General features: G+C 36.4%; 1 protein-coding gene across 1 annotated transcript in view; it reads right to left on the bottom strand.

Annotated features, from left to right (window-relative positions):
* Nucleotides 1–23,005, bottom strand: part of LOC306850001 (kinesin-like protein KIF26A) — a gene marked incomplete at its 5' end in the record, with an annotated part of 90,531 nt that extends 67,526 nt beyond the window's left edge. The window contains 2 exons of the mRNA XM_079385407.1: nt 20,764–21,000; nt 22,871–23,005. Coding sequence (XP_079241533.1) covers nt 20,764–21,000; nt 22,871–23,005 — 372 coding nt within the window. The remainder of the gene's footprint in view (nt 1–20,763; nt 21,001–22,870) is intronic.

Here is a 23,005-nt window from a genome sequence, read left to right as displayed (position 1 = left end):
GGCAATTAAAACATGCAAGTGTCCAGAGAATATCTCCACAGTGATGTCACAAGCGTCAGTGTGCAATGAGGGAGCAAAAAAGGCCAGGGCAGAATCCACTCTGATTTGCATATGAATGAGAGCCCATTACATTGAGCGTTCATTACATTATTTTAATGGCCTGACACATTCAGTCATGTACTCGGTTAAAGCAGGGCTGAGCGTCATTACAGGCTCTCTTTATCCAGACGAGGGAGTGTCAATGAGCACTTCCTGTGTGATTCTAAACCTCATCCAGTGTGGCTCTGCGGTTCGGAATTTAGAATCATACAGATTCCGGACATATGGTGCAAAGTTCATTTAAAATAGCATATAATGGAAAACCAAATTTTCGTTGATTTCTTTAAATAAAATAGTTAAAAGTACTATTTAGACACTTTCCAGTTCCCTTTCCAGTCCACTTAGATCATATCTCCACCATGATAATATTTGAAAGTGCATTTTTTTTAGCATAAAGTCGTAATATTTTAAAAATAATCTCATAACAATAATTTTATGGGAATTGAGTCAATAGAATGAAATCATAAGATTAAAGTAGTAATATTACCAAAACAGTTACAAGAAAAAAATTATAGCATTATGAGATTAAAGTCGAAATATTAAGAAAATGGTGTCATAAGCAACTTCAAAGGGGACTTTCATCTAAAACACTAAAATGAAATAAACAAACTAAAAAAAAATGAAATAAAACAACAATAAAGTAGGGATGAAACGATGCACCCTGAGCCGGTTAAAAAAAATCTGTGGCAATTCACATTGGTTGAGATGTTAAATGAATCGTGATACAATTGCAGGTCGGATATTAAAGTAGTGTTCATAGGTGCAGCGCTGCTTTGTTTAAAGCAGTAACCAGGAAAACGCTATATTGTTGCTGTTCCACAAGCGCCACCTGCTGTCAGAGAGTGAATTTGCATTTCCATTCAGCCCGTCTGCTGGTTTTGTTTCATGCAGATATGTTTTATGTAGTATAGTTTCACAAAGCTAAAGTCAGACCATTCTGTTTTTGCTTTAATTTTTGAAATTACACAATCGAATTCAGATTAAAACTGCTCATACTGCATGTATGTAGTATCTTTGTTTGGATTGTGATTACAATACAGTGGATGCCTCTAATTTTAAACGGAAATTGTACAGGCAAACCCTTAGTTGATTGAGGTTTATAATAGTTGTATTATTTATTTATTTGACGAGATTTGTTTTAAAAGTTCAATTTAGTTTTGCTATTTGACATATTTCAGTTTTACTAAGAAACATGCAGCAATAATAAAATACTTTTTCATTTATAATTTATCTTAAATCTCATTATGTAAAAAAAAAAATCATATTGTGAATCGTATCGCATTGTGAGTTGAGTGAATCGTTACATCCCTACAATAAAGGTGAACCAAATTTATAACATTTGCTTGTTATAAACACTATTTAATGCTGAATGTATGCTTAATTAAAACTTTACATTCTTTTTTTCATAAAATATTCTCCATTGTGAAAATATAATGTTTAATGTTTTTCATAATTTTGATTTCACTTTCAAAATATGAAATCGTTGCTGTCGTTTTTTTATTTCCTAAAAAATAAGAATTTTGGAGATGCAAGGATTCCACCCGGTTTGTTTGTTTTTTACTTGGTGCTAAAATGTTGTTTTCGACCATAGAATACAGACACTAATGCCCACAATAGCGCCCCTGTCTGCAATGTTGAGAATATAATGCATGAAACATTTCATACGCAACAAAGCATGAAAAAGTTTACACGTTATAAAATGGTCGTGTGAAACTAAATTATGGACTGTTTAATTTGCTAGTAGAAACATTATAACCACAGGGAAAAAATTTAATAAAAGGCTACAAAAGTGTATAAATTGGCTACTTTGTAGCAGATATATTAGTTTATCAAATATATAAGCATAGGCATACAATGTACACGGTTAAGGCAAACAGTAATAGTTTGGATCCAGAAAACGAAATCAAGTCAGACACTACAAGAGGCATGCCAGAGTATCGTCTCCATTATTCTGAGCAGCCTTATTAAGATGTATACCTCGTTCTAAACAAACACACACAAAATGCAGGACAAAGGATGTGTAAGCATGTTCTCTGTGCCGAAGGGTTCATTGGCTGATGAGATGTCAAAGGTCAGCTAATTATGCAGCTTCTGAAGGTCAGGGTAGGAGTCCAGTGCAGCTCCAACAGAGTTAAGCATTCAGGAGCACTGACCTTTGACCCCTCACCTTCACCACTCACATAATAACCACACACATGGCACATCCTCACTGAGTTACTGCTACAGACATGATTTACAATACATAGTTCAAATCACCCATAATCACATTCAAATACAAACACATCTAAATACAAAACTCTTACAGTAAGCAATCACACATTCCTACTGTATACATGCACATAAACTCAAAACAATCACAGCAAAGGAACTGAAATGCATCAACACAGGAACTTCCTGTCAAGACTCACTTTCTCATGGGTTACACATTAGTCACACAACTTGATTCTGATTGGTCAAATGTCTTTTGCATAAGGATCAAACTTCTTCTCACATAAAAATTCAAATCCAAATCCAAAAAAAAATGGTTAAACGGTTAGGCTCTTGAGAACGACATTTAATTCCAGGTTGCTACTGTTGCATTGTCCTTGTACTAAAACTGGTTTGGATATAATAATAGTCTGCTAAATGAAGTCCTAAAATAATGCAGCATTAAAAAATTTAAAAAGGCAGAGTAAACCAAAGATCAAACTGCTAAGAAGAAAGGTGGTACTGTATACAGTATATCAAAGCATAATACTTTCCAAGAATCTAAAACAGAGGGCTTTTGTGTGCAGTTGACAGCGTGCAATTGCTTTCTCTCTACAATAAAACTAAAACTAGCATTTAGAGTAAACCAACTCCAGGCTATAATGAAAGAAATGAGGACATCGCTGTCTAGTGCCAAGGTTAATAATCACTGAATTTCCTAATTAGCTATTCGAGGCAATGCATAATAGTACCGGGGCAATCTGGCTGCCTGTCAATGTATCTGGGTTGCAATCTGAGAAAGACGTTAGTCTCAAGATTTAGTTTAATCACAAATACTTCTAAACAGTGTCCAGGAGGAGGAAAAAAAACTGCCAGTGTTGGGTGGAATTGAGAATATTTAATGGACATAGATATTTTGTTAGAAAATCTATATTCATTTTAAGATTTGCTTGAGATTAGATGCAAGATATAGATTTAGTGTTATTAAATTATTTTAAATATTAACTTAAATGAAGGCAAAGATGAAATTAACATGTTCATTTAAATATCAGCCAAAACAGTTAAAACAAGTAAAAAAAAAAAAAAAAGTTTTAGTATCCCCATGATACTATTATAGTTTTTAATCAATATATATTGTATTAGTCGATAGTTTTATATGTTCTGCTTTTAATTTATTTTTAGTAAAAGTTTTAGTTATCTTGCATGTTTTTTTTTATTTGTGTGTGTATATATATATATATATATATATATTAGTATGACTTTATATATAGATATCACTAACTTTTCATTTCAGTTTTAGTTTTAGTTATTTAGTAGCTATACATCAGTTGAAACTAAATGAAAATGAGAAATTTTATCCTGGACTAGCTAAATAAAATCTGTGTGCTTCTCTATTGTGATTTAGTTTTAGTAAACTATAATAACAATGGTCCTAATACATTGTGTATCATTAAATTTATTTCACAAGCAAAAGTGCCCGATTCTAGAGCCTCGCATTTGACATTCAGGGGGAAAAAACAGATATTGTGGCTATAAATTAAGAATTTGTTCCCATAACTTACTTTGTGGCCACAATTAGTTAAATAGTGGGCAAACTGCAATTTTTTTTTTTTCTAATTTAGTTATGTCATGGCCACAATTCAACTACAACGTGTGAATGAATTACTGTGATGTGGGCAGGATTTACATTTACATTTATTCATTTCGCAGATGCTTTTAACAAAAGTGACTTACAATTGAGGAATACAACAAGCACAAGCAAGCCTAATTAATTAAGTCCAAGAAACAAATTCTTAATGTGTGGCCATTCCTATATCTTATGTTTTGTTTTTATTTTTTGTCATGTGTGGGGCTCTGTACCCAATAATAACAGTTATCAAGACAAAGCGAGTACTCGAGTGGTCATGTGATCCTCCGTTTATGAATCGGCAGGTGTTTATCTCCACAGGGCAGCCAGGCACTTACATTTGAACTTAAGTGTCAGCTGAAATATGGTTCTTTGGTCCATTGTAACATCTCAGCTCAACTCCCACTGAGGGAAGCTAGGTGTGAACAGAGGAGACAACTTCCCTGCCCACAGAAAGATGGATTACAGTGATGGATGGAATGTGATGGAAAAACAAAAGAAACCGGTGCTTTCAAAAGCATTGCATTGTGTGCGGGTCAAAAGAGCGTCCTGGGAAGAAGGGCACCACTTCAGAAATGATTAACAGCATTCCCCACAAAAGCTTCCTTTCCTAAACACACGCGGCAGGCCAATCTCATTAAGGGTGTAAGCGGTCGGTCAAAGCCTGCGTGCAACTACCTGAGGACAGCTGACCATGCTGCCCAGCAGTCCACTGCTCTCGCTGTTTGCGCGAGCAAGCCATCTTCCTCTGCTTCCTGTCAAAACAGGAAATGAGCAAATAGGAAATTGCTGTATTGATGTGCATTGGCTAGAATTCTACTCTTGTTTCCACAGTTCAGAAAACAGGGATATGAAGGGTGTGACCCATGGCAGGACACCCTACGTGTTATTTATATCACTTCAACATGGTCAATTCACTTCCCAGGAATGCTTTTCGACTGTTAATCAAGTATTGTGGATATTCATGACCTTCAAGACCCAAAATATGCCAATATCAGCAGTACCAACTCAATTCAGAACAAGTTGCCAGATATCATAATTTCTGAGTATATTAAAATTTGGATGCTTGAACTGAATTAAAAGAATAAGCAACTTTATTTCTCATTATTGAGTTTATATCTCATATTTGCAAAAATCCATCCATCCATCCCACAATTACATGTTTGATTGTTATGTTTCTCTGAGATTAAAAAAATAATAAAAAATTTACTGAGCACATGCTATCTCAGAGAAATATAAAAATCAAACATGTAATTGTGGGATGGATGGATGGATGGATGGATGGATTTTTGCAAATATGATATATAAACTCAATAATAAGAAATAAAATTAATAAAGCTTGTTCTTTGTATGTAAATATGTGTATGTGTGTATGTGTGTGTGTGTGCACCTGGTATTCATCACGTCCTGGGGACCAAATGTCCCCACAAGGATAGTAATACCAGTAAATCTGAATCTTGTGGGGACATTTTTTGGTCCCCATGAGGAAACAAGCTTATAAATCATACAGCATAAAGTTTTTTGAAAATCTAAAAATGCAGCATGTTTCCTGTGAGGGCTAAGTTTAGGTGTAGGGTTGGTGTAGGGCAATAGCACATACAGATTGTACAGTATAAAAACCATTACGCCTATGGGATGTCCCCATAAAACATGGAAACCCAACATGTGTGTGTGTGTGTGTGTGTGTGTGTTTTGTTCTTTCAAATAAAAGGAGTATGTTAATTGTCATATAAATTTTTGCTTAGGAACTGATAATTATATCGAAAATCATGAAATGATTCACTGGTAATGGTGCTGACTACTGAAATGTTGCTTTCCTGACAACCCCACCCTCGACAATGAAGCCAGACAGACAGACAGAGCACCAAAACAAAAGAAAAAAAACAGAACAATGCATACATGTATGCGTATGCAGTGCGAGTGTGTGCTTAAAGCATCCTAATGAATGTATTCGGCTGTCTGCATGTTCGGGTGGGAGGTGGAGCAGGGGGGTGGCATTCACTTTGAAGGCCATAGTTTGGTGTTGACAGGAGTTCCTCCTCTCTCCACACATGTTTTTTTGGGCAGTGTGTGTTCCTTTCATGTGTTCAGGAAGCTACTCATGAGGAGACACAACAAGCCCCTCACTTGGCTCTCTGATCTTCACTGGTCCATTGTTCAAGAGTTAATTAAGAATCACGCAGAATGGCAGTTCATACATACCCTCTCTCACACGCCCCGCAAAAACACACAGACAAAACACATTCACTTCTCTATTTCTACCCACAGGCATATTTGATTTTCTGATGCTTAATTTAACTAGCTTTTTACTATTTACAAAAAGTCATGCCCGTACAAAACTGCCATGATGCTAGAGTGGACACCAGACAATTTTTTTGTTAATAATATTTCTAATTCTATGATAATATTGCACACTTCAACTTTAATAATAAAGGCACAGAGAAACAATAATGTTGGTGAACGTTTTAAATGAGTTCAGTATGGATGTTATCATATCAAATTTTGTTATCATTTACTCACCTTCAGATGGTTTCAAATATTTAGCTTTGTGTCTTAAGCACAGTGTTGGTAGAGGTTACTTTGGAAATGTAATAGGTTACAGATTACAAGTAACCCTATTTAAAATCTAATAAGTAGTGTAATTAATTACTTTAAGTAATATAACTGAATACATTTGATTCTTTTCTGATTACTTTTCTAAATTTGTAAAGAATGTTAAATAATTTTCAAACATTTAAAGCAGGCAGGGTTATCCTTACAGTAGTCCACTGTTTACTGTTTACAACACTGATTACTCTTAGACTTTCAAAATCTTTCATCACTTGAATTAAGATTATAATAATTTAATTTTAAAGAACAGCCACCACAAAATCTGACTTTAGCACCTCTTTTTACTTTGAGATCATTCTGAGGTTAAATAGAGATTTAAAATCATAATAAGAAATGGAAATATTAATATTCAGATGTAACATCATTAATATTTCCATAAGTAACAGTGATTTACACATTTTTTCCTCAGTAACTGTAACAGATTACAGTTACATTTATTCTGGAATTAAATTATGCAACGCCGTTACATTTAATTTCTCCCAGACACTGCTTAAGCAGAATACAAGAGAATTTTGGAAGAATTTCTCAACTATTCCGTCCATACAATGAAAGTCAGTCCAAAACAACAATGGACCTTAATGACTTTCATTATATGGACCAAAAATTATTATTATTTTTTTAATTTAGGGGTTTGTTAAAATTGAACAGAATATGATGAACTAGTTTCTTTAACAAAGTGTATATCAGAAAGTGACTAGTCTTCCCATGGAAGTTTCTCAAGGCCAGCAGACCACCAGGATACACCAGTTAACAGACTTCAGTAGTGAACCAACATGGTGGATGTGGACCTCAAGGTATTTTCAAAGGCATTCAGTTTCATACACAGGTATGACAGCACAAATCATGTTTGAGGATAACAAGTTATGTTGCATTTATGTCATGTCAGAGATTCTTTAAATAAGAGATGAGATTCTCATAAATTACTAGTTTCTATGAAGATGCACAATAGGCAAAATCTGGCTTGATATTATGCAGTGAGTGAGTGATTAGTCTTCTTTGTTCATATTTCAAACTTAGAGGCTTTGTAAAGGCATTTTTCAAAACATTTAAACTTTCAAGGTTTTAAGTCAACTCACTATTCAAAGTATTGCGTTTCTAATTAAAAAATTATACTGATTTAAGTTCACTTTAATTCTACTTCCTTTTTGTTGCCTCAATTTAAATTTAAGGCATGTTCAGCTCAATTCTGAATCGTGCACAATCCTAGATTCCACACTCGTTTAAAGATACAGCCAATACATATTATTCTGAAAACCATTTCATAAAAAAAGAATACAGCCAATACTCTAAAAACCCTTTAATAAAAAACTGCACTTCCAAGGAACATGAAAGAATGAAAGACCAACAACTCTTTCAACAGTTGCTGGCTCAGATAGTGTGGGAAAGTAGAACACTAGATTGCTCCACACCACCCATCGCCTCTTTACTAGCATAACAAGCGTACACTAATAGCTGCGTCACTGATAATTAAACTCCTCCTTTAATGGAAGGATCACAGGGATAACACACAACTTGTAACTGTAACTGCTTTCAGGCTGCGACTTCACAGTCCTGTGTGAAACTCCCGGCTGCGCTGTTTAAGTGTCCAAAAGTGACTAGCTTTTACACAGAGGACCGGAGAGTGGTTGATGTCTGTGGGAAAGACTGCAGTGGGGCTCATAAAGGGAGGTGTGAGGGAAAATAGCTGACACGCTGCAAGGATAAAACGCAAGCTCCAGGACCACGTTGCAATCTGACATCATAAAAGCCGGCTGTAGTAACTTCAGGCTAGGAAAAGGACGCTAGCATTTTGACATCATAAATGGTGCTATGGTAAAAGATGGGCTAACACAGAGCTGCTTTTGTTGCAACATCATTAGCAAGGCTATGGTAACAGATTGGGTTATACAGAACACTAGCGAGAGAGGCAATTACAGGCCAGCCAGCGGTCTAATATGGCGCTAACATCATAAAAATGTCATTTCTTCCAAGTTTTAGTGTAACAAGCTAGTTTTTTCTAACAAGCAGTGATTTAGCATAGCAAAATGCTACATCTCTGTTTTTAAAGCTAGCTGAATATTCAAACATGCCCTCCTAAAATGGTTCATTAAAACAGTGAAGCAGTTCATTCAAACAGTTCATGTAAATTAAGTAATTAAAAAAATTATTGTGCCTAAGTAGCACAATTACTGTTTTGTCTGTGACAAAATATTAATGATTAAAAAAAATGTTTGAATGAATGATTCAATGACTCACTCATAGGCTACACCTACACTAGTGCATTTTTGTTTTAAAATGCATACATTTTGTTACCGTTACACCTGTTGTTTACACTACTCTCTACTGCATTACAGGGTAAACGAACCAAAGGAGTTCACATTCGCTCTGTGTATCCTTGACGACCGTGTAAACAATAACATCATGCTCATTGTTGTACCTGCATGAATGAACGTTTTCATTTGTGTAGTGTAGACAGAGATGGTTTCTGAAATACAGTGAAAACACCAGTGTAGACGAGGATCGTTTTCATTTTCAAACTTTTTTTTTTTAAACGTATACTCACTTGTGTAAACACGGTCATAAATACTTCACTTGTTCCATTACTGAATGAATCAGCATTTTGAACGAATCTCTTGAATGAATGATTCAATGGCAAATAAATTTATTAACAGTCACTTCTGGCGAAACAATGTAATTAACAAAAATTATTTGAAGCACCAATTTGAAGCGAAAATTACTTTCGAAAGATGATTTGCTCCATTTTGATCGCTATCATAGACATCAGTGTTTATATGCAAACTTTAAATTGTTAAATCTGTGATAATATGAGTTATTGCAGGACAGAAATAATAGGCTACTGTGTGGTTGAAAATCATTTGTGAAGCTGTTTTATACCTAAACATGGTAACTGCTCTCTATGTATCGGCGGCAGCGCGAACACAAACGTTTGAATGCACCAGTATGGCTTTCTCAAAGGTTTATTCGACACAGACGAATCGTTGTCATTTAGAAATAAGATCATGTGGGTGTTCGAATCGAGGTCGCAATCTTTTAATGATTAATCTTGCAGCTCTATCGTAATATATAGTTAAATGCTAATTGTCACTATGCTTTATACTTATTTATATAAATTAGGGTGTTCTGCTAGTTGTTAAAGTTGCATTTGTCTATTTCAGTTATATAATACCCTAAATTGTGGTGTTTTGTGATGAAATATTTAAAGTTAGCTACTGTTTGCTAGTAATACAAGTGCTTTATCAACAGTGCCTTGACTGCAGTTTAACTTTTAGTCTTTAGGTCTAGAGCAACATACCTCACAGGTTTTGTCAGAATAGTCAAAAAACAAAGTGTAAATCACAGGAACTGGTTTAGGAAACTCTCTTTGTCGGTAGATGAACTGTGATCAACCCTTGCCTCCTAGGGAAAAAACAAAATAAGGGCAAAGATCTGGCACTCTGACAGCACTCAAAGACATGCGAGTGATTAATTTCTCATAGCGTCATCTGCTCAAATCAAAGTTCAAAGAGTATTAGGCCATTATTAATAAGAAGTTATTATAATTAAGTGTGATCTTCTACAGTGTGACAAATTGACTTACAAATGATCAAAGTTTTAAATGTCTGTCACATAAAAGAAACTCACTATAGATAAAAGAACAGATAGTAACCACAACAAAGAAAACAGAAGTGATTCTTATCTGCTCTTTGTCGTAAAAGTCTGTGCAAAATGTGAGAAGAAGCCAGATGCCATAAAATTACAAGCCCATAAAACAGAGATTAGAAGATCCTTGCAAGAAGCCTCAATTTATCATATAATGCTAATAAATGCTAAATTAGGTGATCAATTTTTTATTACGGCAGAAGATGAGAACTAGCTGAAAAGCACTCAAGAATCAGAAACTTTGAATACTTGAGAAAAAAATAAATCACTGCACATCTTCCTGAACAACCCTGTGGTACCCAAACTGTGATCAGTGAACGATTCCAAATGGTTGGTGAGTTCATTGGCTTATCACAAATAATTGTGATGTAATGTAATGTAAAAATAATGTAATAATTTCCCAAAAGCACATACATTGAACTACTCACTGATTAATCATAACAATAAAAAAGTAGTTGTAGTAGTGTTGTAGGTTGATGGTTGTAGTAGTGTTGTAGGTTGATGGTTGTAGTAGTGTTGTGTTGTAGTGTTGTATGTTGATGGTTGTAGTAGTGTTGTGTTGTAGTGTTGTAGGTTGATGGTTGTAGTAGTGTTGTGTTGTAGTGTTGTAGGTTGATGGTTGTAGTAGTGTTGTGTAGTAGTGTTGTAGGTTGATGGTTGTAGTAGTGTTGTGTTGTAGTGTTGTAGGTTGATGGTTGTAGTAGTGTTGTGTAGTAGTGTTGTAGGTTGATGGTTGTAGTAGTGTTGTGTTGTAGTGTTGTAGGTTGATGGTTGTAGTAGTGTTGTAGGTTGATGGTTGTAGTAGTGTTGTGTTGTAGTGTTGTAGGTTGATGGTTGTAGTAGTGTTGTGTTGTAGTGTTGTAGGTTGATGGTTGTAGTAGTGTTGTGTTGTAGTGTTGTAGGTTGATGGTTGTAGTAGTGTTGTGTAGTAGTGTTGTAGGTTGATGGTTGTAGTAGTGTTGTGTTGTAGTGTTGTAGGTTGATGGTTGTAGTAGTGTTGTAGGTTGATGGTTGTAGTAGTGTTGTGTAGTAGTGTTGTAGGTTGATGGTTGTAGTAGTGTTGTGTTGTAGTGTTGTAGGTTGATGGTTGTAGTAGTGTTGTAGGTTGATGGTTGTAGTAGTGTTGTGTTGTAGTGTTGTAGGTTGATGGTTGTAGTAGTGTTGTGTTGTAGTGTTGTAGGTTGAAGGTTGTAGTAGTGTTGTAGGTTATCCGCAATTTTTGTTTTACCTGAAAAGTTTGAGAACCTCTGAACTATTATCCAGAAAGACAAAGAACTGAAAGCAGTGGCTTTTGTTTTACCCAGTGAATCACATCTGCAAAGGTGAGACAAATAATTTTGCACTGTGATGGCTGATTAAATCTTCCATCTTTGAGAGAAACCTTTTCATAGAAAAGCTTGAATCGATTCGGAACACGCACACACTCTCAAACACAAAAAGAATAAATGATAATCATTCCATGATAAAGCAGCATATTTTTATGCAAAATCTCACACACAGACTCACGCTAACATGCCGCACCACACACGCAGAGGAAGACGGTGAAGCATGAAATGAACTAAGGTGTGAACTTTGACTGGCATTTCCATACACAGATTTATGGGGCCCACATCTAACTATGAGTTCTGCGGAATGGAGAATAAATAAGGGCATACAAAAGACTCACACATATCACACTTACACATGCCAAGTCAAACACCGCAGGGGATCCTCCCAAACTCGCATGAATGCCAACAATACAATTACAGGTTGGGTTGACAGTTGACCCGCTGACCACCAGACAGACACTGATGTCAAGGCCGGAAAAGCCATAATGTTGCAGACTTTCCAAAAGAGTTTACGGTTGTTCAGGTTTGTAAAATGGTATCCAGTCATGGCGTGTCTGAAAGCAGTAGCCATGTTCTTCATAATCAATCACGTTTTGAGGGGTTTCTTAGCATTTTAGCTATTTGCTATTGCTAGTCAATACCTGGTGTATTAGCGGAAGGTACATTTTAATTCTAGTGAGATTAAAAAGAAGAGGAAGGAAGTGACTTCTTAGTATTCTGGTGAATGTTCCCTCCGGTGGACTGGAGAAGAATTGCAGGCCAAACTGCCAATCTGCTAAAAGTGCTACAAGTTTTTAAAAGGTCAACTTTCAGTGGTACACTAGCATATAGATGACTTCAGAGCAAGAGATTTATCAAATCACTTTTGTTTGTGCTCATTACCCTTTTAGCTATTTGTTATAGGCCGGTTTGTTGGGGGAGGGGAATTTTCCGTCGGATTTTCATTCAGAGGATTAAAAACAACTCAATGTTGTTTTTATTTTAATTGCATGGGGTTATTAAAATTATCATGAAGGTGGTGTTGTGTAGTTGTTAATACAATTTCAACGAGAAGTGAGCCATCATGACTGAGCTATGAGCAAGGCACTTAACCTCTGGTTGCTCAAAGGCAGCTGGGGTTGCCAGGTATGAGAAACCAAACCAGCCCAATTGCTAATCAAAACTAGCCCAAAACTAGCCCAATTGCATTTTTTCCCCCATGGTTTTTGTTCTGGAGGGGTCCTCCTCCATCAAAGTAGCATTTGCTTTAACTCACAGACAAAAAAAAGTGTAGAATTAGCCCAATTCCACAGTTCAACCACAGACTTGGCAACACAGAAGGCAATTGTCCTTGTTTACAGAGCTGTTTTATGATGACATCATGTGAAAGTATTTGAAAATAATTTCAGTGGTTGTGTGATGACAACTAAAGATTCTATTCTATTCGATTCTATTCTATACACAGTGTCGTCTGAACATTACAACACACAGACATGTTGTTTTGTTGTATTTGTCTGGAGAATTATTTGCTATGAAAACACTTTTTGTCTAATGTTAAATCTGCATTCTAAAGCAAAACCAGTTGAAAATAACTGAATTAAATAACAAAGTTACATTTCCTGTCCTGAAAGTTTACTCAGCCTATGAGTACAAAGGCAAAGAAATACTGTGCTGATCAGCTGATGGCCAGATGTGCTCAAAGCTAGACATTCAGAGCCAGTGCGATATGCCACATGCCTCTGTCTTATCGGTTAGCCTGCAGTCGGTCTGACATTTCGTGTAATAGCAGGCAGGACCGGACAGAGAGAGGAATGACAGAGAATAGCAATTACTTTGGTTGGAACATTCCTGGATGTTCTTTTTCCTCAAAGATTCAGACGTGTGGATTCCCAAACACTCTGACCATAAACACATGTCAATGTACTCGAGCATTTACACACACACACACACACACACACACACAGCTACATAGCCTTCTGCTCAAGCCCTCTTCAGCCTGTTTCCTGTGTCACACCCTCCAACACTGAGAAGTTTCCTCTCACTGCTGGCAGCCTGGGATAAAATAAAAAATACAAGAAGAGATGGCTGTAAACTGGCCAGTGTGAACCCTTTTTTTCTCTCCCTCTCTCTCTGACACCATTTTCACTGCATATCCTGCAGCATTGTTCAAATTGAGGGGGGACTGGAGAGACTTTCAAGAGCTTTGACACAATTTAAACACTGTCCTGCAGTGCCAAAAGTCATAGCTGGTACGTTTCTTTCTTTACAGTTCTGTCTTATATTACCTTTTTTTTGGTCCCAAACTTATGACAATAAGCACACCTATAAGTGCAATATCAGTATGCATGCATCAAAACAAGTGGTATTTACTTCACATTAAAGAAATTTGAAAAGTAATTTTATTTATTATTATTTATTTATTATTATTAATTTAGAATTTTATATATATATATATATATATATATATATATATATATATATACATATACTATTCAAAATTAATACACATTTAAAAATACTTAATATATTTTGAAAAAGACAATAAATAAATATATATATATATATATATATATATATATATATACCATTTTTAGAAAAGTAATTTTAGTTATTATTATTTTTTTATTATTATTATTAATTTTGAATATATATATATATATATAAATTTGAATATATATATATATATATATATATATATATATATAATTTTACTGTCTTTTGTACTAAATCCAAGATCCATTTACTTTAACCTCTTCTATACCAAAATAAATGTCAGTGAATACATTTTAAAATAAATTAAAATAAGAAATTTGGAAAAAGATAATACCAGCTCAAAAAATCCTTAAAACCAATGTGCATGGGTGCATTTAAAAGAGAAGCACATGTGCCTCTAGAGGACAAGAGAGGAACTTCACGTTTGTTTATGATCCATATTTGACAGCTTCAAACAACATGCCTTGATTATCTACATAAAACAGTAAATAGGTCTCAATATTCAAATGCACTCCTTAGGAATTTCTTACAACATATATATCAGCAAGCATCAATACATTTCCTAAGAAAGACAAATGCAAAAGTGCTTTGTTTCAACATCAAAAGCCTGAGAGTGAGAATAAAACAATCGAGGAAGAGCTTATCATAGTCGTATCAGCTGAGCACACAGCTTAACAGTGAAATAGCACGGAAGCAAACAATGAGTTTAAACACTCACTGATTGAGAATCAGATAGCAGGGATCACTGGAGTAAACATCAATAATGCAATGCAGTACTTGGCTCTCTCAACCCATCATTTCCTGTGGTTTACATTCTGGTTTTCCTATGGCCAGGGTCAGGTTAAAAGGTTAAGAGGAAGACAAGAGCAGCATGCATAAAACGTCCAACTCCAGATTTGGAGATCTGAACCTCTGTGAGGTGAGTGAACCCGGGGCAGCAGCTTCCAGGTGCACGCTGTTAAATATTCACACTCACCGTCTGGAATAAAAACACTACCGGTTAACAAACTCATGCTGTCAAGGTCTTTGTGGATGAGGGGTACATTTTTCAAATTATATTATTATAATATATTTTGGGGGATATTTCTAGAGAAAAAAAGCTTTGGGGTCAGTGATGTTGTATCTAATAAATTGTTAAAAAGACATATAAAATACAATTCATACAAGCAATTCCATATGAATACACCACTATTCTATGATGACTACACTATTCTATGTTTTTCATTTCTGAATAAAAATTTGTTCTGATATTTTTTGTATATAAATATAAGTATATTTTTGTAGAATAAATTATTATTAAATGTGATACTTTATTTCAATAAAACAACTTCACTGCTTATTAATATTTGGGAAAAAAAAGTCTGCCATGTTAACAGGTGTCATCATTTGCATTTGCAACCAACATGCAGAAGCATGCAGGAAACCACACCATTTCTGAATTATGAATTCATAATCTTTGTAAGAAATACTATGTAAAATATATTTAAAAAATGTTACATCCAGTGCAACTTTTGTTTTATTAAATCATTCTAAATGTTAACAGTTAAAATAAATGAATTGAAAATGTTAACTTTTATTGAAATTCCTAACCATATGAAAGCAACATATAAATACAAAATTGAAATTTCTAAGAACTTGGCACATGTGTTTTAAACTAGATTTTTTTTCATTAACCCATTAAACATTGTCACAACTCTTTTCTTTCAAATAGAATTAGAGATACGTAACGAAAAGACAATTCAAGGAATCAGGTGTGGGTTGACGTGAAAATGTTCGACAGATGCCATCCGCCCCCATGTTTCGTCACAATTCTCCTGTTGTTATGTTCTGATCAACAGCTTTGCATTTTTGCAAACTCCAAGCATACGAAAGTACAGGAAAAGGGCATAGGAGCAGAACTGAATGAGAAACTATTGAAGGCAATAAAATTTGAGTGATTTATAGTGACTGCTGTGGCATGTGCTAGGCAAACCTCCCCTGCAGGGTTGAGAGTGAAGAAATGGAGTAAGCAAGTCGAACCAGGACTTCCAGTAGGCCTTCAACTCCACTTCAACCAGCCTCTCTTCTCGTGAGAACTGTGAGCTTTTCTCTGGTAGGGGTGTGAGGAAATAATCGTCCTCAGAATAAACATTTGAGCAGTGCCGTTGGGCATGCAGTTACATTTAAAGTAACCTGAAATTCAAATGAGCTCACAACAGCGTAAGGCTTATTGACAGATTTCTTTCTATAAAGAGAGGATACATTCTTTAAAATAGGCATTCTTGGCATTGATGGTTCCACGAAGAACCCTTAACATCCTTTCCAATACAAAAATGAAAAAAGATTCTTCAGATTTTTGATCTAAGAACTGTCCATAACAGCACGAGACTTATTGAAGCATTTCACTCAATAAAGAGAGAAAACATTTTTAAAAAGAACAATTCTTGGAATCTATGGCTCTACAAAAACATCCGTGAAACCTTTTCGATCCACAAAAGGTTCTTTATAGTGGAAAAATGTTCCTCAGATTATTCAAATGCTTTTCAATCTAAGAAAAAATTGTAATTTTAACAACTGCTCATGACAGCATGAGTCTTATAGATGCATTTGATTCTAAAAGAGAAGATACCTTCTTAAAAATGAATGATCTTGGCATCTATGGTTCCATGGAAAACTCTAGATTTTGCTTTTTAAAATGGAAAGGTTTTAAAATGTCATGTCCTTTCAAGCCTATCTACACCTCAGAGATTTTTCATGATTCTTCTTTTGAGCCCTGGCATGCAATATAACATCTAATTGGCTTATGCACCAACTGAATAAAACAATCGGCCACCGCTCTGAACGATCTCCATCTTTATTGCCCAAGACAATGTACTGTAGTCTAATCAGGCGAGGTCCACCCATTTTCATACTTGGTTGTGATTCTTATCCCATAACAGCCTAACGCACTGACCTTGCACATGGTCCAATGTTGCTCATTCGCAGATAATAACACACAGCTGCAGGGGTTAAGTGCTTGAAATTAAAACGGCAAACTGTAAATCCAACTAGCTTTGCTTTAAGTTTAGATGATCCCCCCCATGGTTTTTTTAGGAGGTCTGGTCACAAGAGAGTTCAGGGAGATGACTGAGAGCAAAGGAGAGCTAAGTATTCTCATTACAACCGTTGTCTAAGGTTTCACCCAGCATTTGAAGGACGGAGGGGTGCAGGTGTTTTCGACCTGCCTGGTGAACGGACTTTAAACTTCTTACATGTCACAACAGAGAGCTTATAGACCCTTAGAACTGTAGTGGCTATTATAATTGATGACAGCCATTTCAGTGCCTCTCTTTGGACAATGGAGATGAAATAACGGCCGCCCCCAAGCGCATATTCATCTTATTAAACGTGATACTATATAGCATGTAGTCCTTCATCACAGTAATGGGATTGGGAACGCTACATTCCAAACTGCTAGATTGTTCTAACCCAGGTGCAAATGGCCTTAAATTTTGTTGAATGATCTTGTAATCAAAACGGGCAGCCAGTGGAGTGAAAGAAGTTGACGTTAGACATCTCAGATTCATTCTTACCGGTTAATGGTTATCGTAGCCGGACATATGATTTAGAATTAAGGCTGGCCATTTTTAAAATATGCTGGAGCTTTGTGACTAGTTAAGTGCCAATCATTGTAGGCAATGAAGTCTTTGTCCATTGTCCTGTGTTAAGCTTCCAAGCATTCCATCCTCAGGCATTGTTCAGGTGTTAAGTGCCTTGACATTGAAGTGAATGAACTACTGAGGAGAGAGCTTCTTTATTGTTTGAAGAGAAAATACCATTCCTCACTGATATCAGCTGAGAGAATCATTGGCAATAAATAATAAAACAAAGGATTGCGCAGGCTGAAAGCAAACCTGGTGAAAAAGAGTGAAGCCATTAAAAGCTGTGGGGCGTGAAGAAAGACTAATTGCCGCCTGCGAGCGTGTGCTTGTCAGAAGACTGCAAAGAAACAGGCCTGTCACACCGGGCTGCGATGCTGACCGCGCATTTCCTGGAAGGAACCCAAATTTTAAGATTTCAATGAGAATTTCATTTCTGAAAAGGTTGTTTTTATGCACTTAAATACCTACAAGGTTGAGGTTCAGTTTATCCACCCAAAGTTTGCATATTAACCTCAACCTTTCATAGAACACCCTTTTGTACAGGGTTGCTGGACTGAGCACTTTTAAGGATAAAATTTGTATTCAAATTGCTGAAATCTGAGAATTTTGTGCAATCAAATCCATTTGCAGACTTCCGCTGTTGTGTTATTGTTTTAATAAGTTATCTATTTAAATGAGTCTAAATGGTATTAAATAGCATTAAAGCATAAAAAATAATACCTAAAAAGTATCTGTATTTATTGTGTACACAATAATAAGTTTAATTAAATGCTTATTTGATAAAGTAAGCAGAAAAAGTTTAAAGATGCAACATCATAAATGTGTCAATAGCAAAAGAGAAAGAGCGATTGTGAGGACAGACGGACGGACGGACAGACAGACAGACAGACAGATAGATATATTTTTTATAATGAACATGTGAGTGGAAAGCAGGTGTGAATCACATTTGAAAATCAAGAATAATGAAAATTCAACCAATTTAAGTCTACAGGCCACCCACACTTCGGTAGAAGCCGATAAACAGTAACCCCCTGTAGCTTCTCATCTAGAACCATATCGCTTGAGTCTCTAAGTTCAGGTCAGGTATCCACCACACATCTCCGGCTGGACAAAGCATCCTTTCTTTTCCCAACTGCAGGAAAAGCAGGACTCCCATGGCCAATGCTTCCAGAGTCTCATTAAGCCATCAGCAGTGGGGCCGATAGAGGCATAACCTCTCCGGCTTGGCCCCATGGCTTTATCCCCCACACCTGGAGCGGACCACACAGGGCATACAGCCAGAAAGTGAAACAGGGCAGCCAAACTTGTGATGATTTCAGATAACCACTGCTGATGAGAACTGAGTGAGTATATTAGCAAGCTCTGAAAGCACTAACCAGATAACACATCATGGGGTAGGACGAGGTCATACGCATCCTGCAACATTGATGCACACCCCCACAAAAACCCTCTCTTTATTCCCTGAGGTAACCTGGAGAGAAGAGAACTTGAGGGGGGGTTCAAAGCAAACTGGAGGGCTTGTAATCCTACCTAAGCATGAGATCTCTCTTGAAACACAACCACAAAAGAAAGCGAAGGGAGGGGGAAAACCTGAGGCTAACCCAAGCAGCAAGTCAGACAACAATAAAAAGTCGACAGCCTATATTTAACTGTGGTGGGAATTTGGTGAGGAGTATACAGGAACACTTTGAATGCATGATGAAGGTCAACTGGGTCTGAACTTCCTCCACAGACTGCGCAGCAAGTCAGCTCAACTGTTTTCTCCCCCCAATGTCGACGGACAAGGGGGGGAGATAAGCATTGTTTCCCAAAACAATGGGCCACTTCCAATATCCCCCTCCCCTGTCCACAGACTCTCAGAGACTGGCACTCGTACATACTGTGTGAATACAGTGTGTGAAAGTAAGAAAAGCTGTTGAAAACTCTAGAAACGGAAGGTTATGAGAAAAAAAAAGACATTTCTTGGCTTTAGGAATGAGCAGATAGACTGCGAACACTCCAAACAAACAATGGCGAGTGGTTTTGTAGCTTCAGTTTACCAGCATTCATCAAAACAAAACGCAAGGGTGGCAATTTGGACAGTTTCAATTTATGTGATATTTTGTGTGAGATTCAAGTAGAACTGCAAAGCCAAACTTTTGAATACTGGCATTAAGGTGGTGCTATCTATCTATCTATATATCTATCTACTGTATCTATCTATCTCTTGAATCATTCACTCAATTCATTTGAAATTAACTAAGTGACTCTGTTTATGAGTGAGATCAACATCAACACTCTTGCTCATGTGATATTGCTTAAATAGCATTTACTACACTAGAAATGTAACCTCAAAGTTAATAAGAAATCCATATGAATTTCCATTTTGGATAAGACTTTGTTTCAGTACATTAAGTGGTACTTTAATAGTTCATCTTTCATCCAGATTGCTCTCTGTACATCATGCCCATCCACTTCCTGCATTGGCAAGCATGGGAACACTTTGTGCCACACAGCTGAGCTTCTCACATCTCACTCCAACCATTCCACTCAAGGCTTGATGAGGTTTCATCACTGTTTTGACCATAAACCAAACATCCAGCAATGAGCATTTCAAACAGCATTTTGTGTTGATCACAATTTTTATTCAAGCCTATATGTATTTCCTAATTACTGATCCTTCTAAAGTGCAGCAAAGCCTATAGTTTGAAAAAGAGGTCATTGAACTATTTGCTCTCTGTGCCGGTATAGTTAAAACGATTAACCTTTTGATGACTTGGTGAACTTTGTGAATAGGAGCCTGAATAGGATATCAGTTTTCTGATAAGGGAGTCATAAAACTACAAAGACAGGGCTTATTTGTGTCAACTTTTCATCATATCGTGAGATTTTACACAAAATGGCCCTTAAGTGGCATTCAATGCATCTGATTTATGTGAGGCTTTTCCAAAGCTTTGAAAAGAGCCGAGTGACAGAATGAAACAAAGAGAACTTCCAGAGCTCGGAGGCTCAAGTGAAAGTCAAGTGCTTCTTGAAACTGACAAAAGATTCTTAGTCATGCAATGTTGCATGAATCAAAACAGTTCCTTGAACATAACTAGTGCTAAAAATGCTACAAATAGCAAAGCAACTGAGCTCCCCTGTCTTGGATGTGTTTGTTTGAATTGCAAAGGCACTGAAATAATGCTTCTCACTCACTGACCTTAAAGGAAGCAGGGTCGGACAGAGCAAGGGCTTGTCTTCTCAGTTCAGCTATAATCATCTGACATTGCTTGCACAGATCTGGCTTAGTCTCTTCCCTGTCGGATTCAGAGAGGCTCACGGCTCCTGCGCCTTCAGGTGGGGGTCTGCTGGCACACCTTTCCTCCTCCACTGACAGTCTCTTCCTCGGGTTTAGCTCAAGTGAGAGTGAAGACTCTCCGCTCGAACAGCCTTCCACCTTTATGAAAGACAACAAAGTCAAGATACAGTTAGACTCCTTATAATTAACATCTGTCAAAAATAGCTAATTATAAATGTAGAACATCCAGAGTGCAGTTAATTGCATATTACTAATTGTTTATTATATTATAATAAATTATGTTGCTTTACTATTTTTTTTTTAATACACGTAACATAAAAGTGTGATTAAACTTTCTAAACGTGTTGCAAATTACTCAACAACAATGCACAAACAGCAAACTTGGGAATTCAAATAGAATACTGCAATTTCTCAGCATCAGCTGTTTATTAGAGGACTTACAGTTGACCGGCTGATCTGGAACTCTCCTTGCGCATTCCCCTGTGTTAAATCCATCATCTCGGTATAATTGATCAAAACGCGGACATCTAGTGCACTTTATTGCGTCTCTGTTTGTCTACACTCATTAATTAGGAACACAGTTCATGGATAGTCAGTGGGAGCGCAAAGGAAAAAGCACAACTCAATTCCCGTGAAGTTCTGCTTTGCTTTAGTTCCATGACGACGCGCGTACGCGGGAGTGAAGTTTGACTGCTGGCAATGTGCGCGGCTCGGTCACTTGGTTGGAGGGGTGGAGCTGAGCGCTCAGTAGCTATTCAGACACTGTTTCAGAGTCTCGAGTGCGTTTGCACAAACAAAAAGTGAAAATAAAATTGATTTCTATGAATTAGCGAATTCACAGTTTAATTAATTCTGTGTTTGTAATAAGAGGTCAACTAATAAAAACAGCTTGAAATCATGACTGCGTGTCTGGTTCACAATTATATATATACAGTATATATATATATATATTATTGGTATTATTGTAAGTAACAGCCTGTGCACTCATCTTTCCAATTTGTATGTCTTAAAAAAAACATATATAAATAAAAAAGAGCTTCTAACATAAATTACGTCATCTTTTATGTTACAGTTCACTTGTGTTGACTGAGATTGCGGGTCTGTTGGAGTATTTTGCTTATTACTCTGGCGCCACCCTCTGGTATTTACCTCAACTGCATCTAACAATCCTTTCGGTTTGCAATAAATTGTGGGAATGTTTGAATATTTAATTGCTCATCTCTAAATATTTTATGTTGATGATGTATATGCTGGGATCACGTGACATTAAATTGCCACCCAAATACTGTCAATCTCCCGCCTCAAAAAATAAAAAACTCATTCAGTCCTTTGTCTGTGACAGTGCAACTGGTCCAATAAACCATTAATAACGGACCGATTAACGTGGGCGAAGAAAACTGCAGAATCTGCTGACAGACATTTAGCTTTTTGTGACCCTTTATAATGTAGTATAACTGTAACCTATAGACTCATGAATTAATCTCTAAAAGACAGTTTCAGAACCTTTATGTGAACATTATTGTCTGTTTGTGTGCACCTTATTAGTGATTTATCAACACATCATACTGATGTGTTGCCTTAAAGTCTTTCTTATTTTCATGTTTTATACGGAAATAAAATGCATTTTTATAACTGAGTTAAATTGCTAAAATCATATGATCGCTGATAAACTTTTAATTAAGCACAAAGTTCACTATCGGATGAAAAATGTTGTTCAATATTAAGGGCTTTATCTGATTTACTTACTGTATTGTAATGTAATGTGTTTTGGATGTTTTTAGGGAAGTTGCTAAAAGCGCAATTGATGGATGAGAGCTGTTCGTGGTGCTGAAATGAAAAACCGCTACACATTATAACCAATGAAAACTTAGTATTCATATTTGCGAACCCAAAAATAGCATAGCCTTTAAATAGCACAATATTTTTTAAGCGAAACAACCCACGTGGAGTCTGCTGAGCTCTAAATGAGTCAACTTGTGGAGTCGTGTGTCCCTTCTCAAAGGCTTACCTTGGCTTTTCTCTTTAACAGATGACTAGTAAATCCAAAAATGATGTCAGCGTCCACGAAAAACGTCCCCAGGTCAATCAGACTGGGCTTCTGCTTGTCCGACCCAGATGACCCGTTAGAGTTTTGTAAATCCAT

Source organism: Barbus barbus (assembly GCF_936440315.1).
Source record: "Barbus barbus genome assembly, chromosome: 30".
NCBI classification, from domain to species: domain Eukaryota; kingdom Metazoa; phylum Chordata; class Actinopteri; order Cypriniformes; family Cyprinidae; genus Barbus; species Barbus barbus.
Note: the sequence above shows the minus strand (reverse complement) of the source record. Positions and strands in the feature narration are given on the sequence as shown.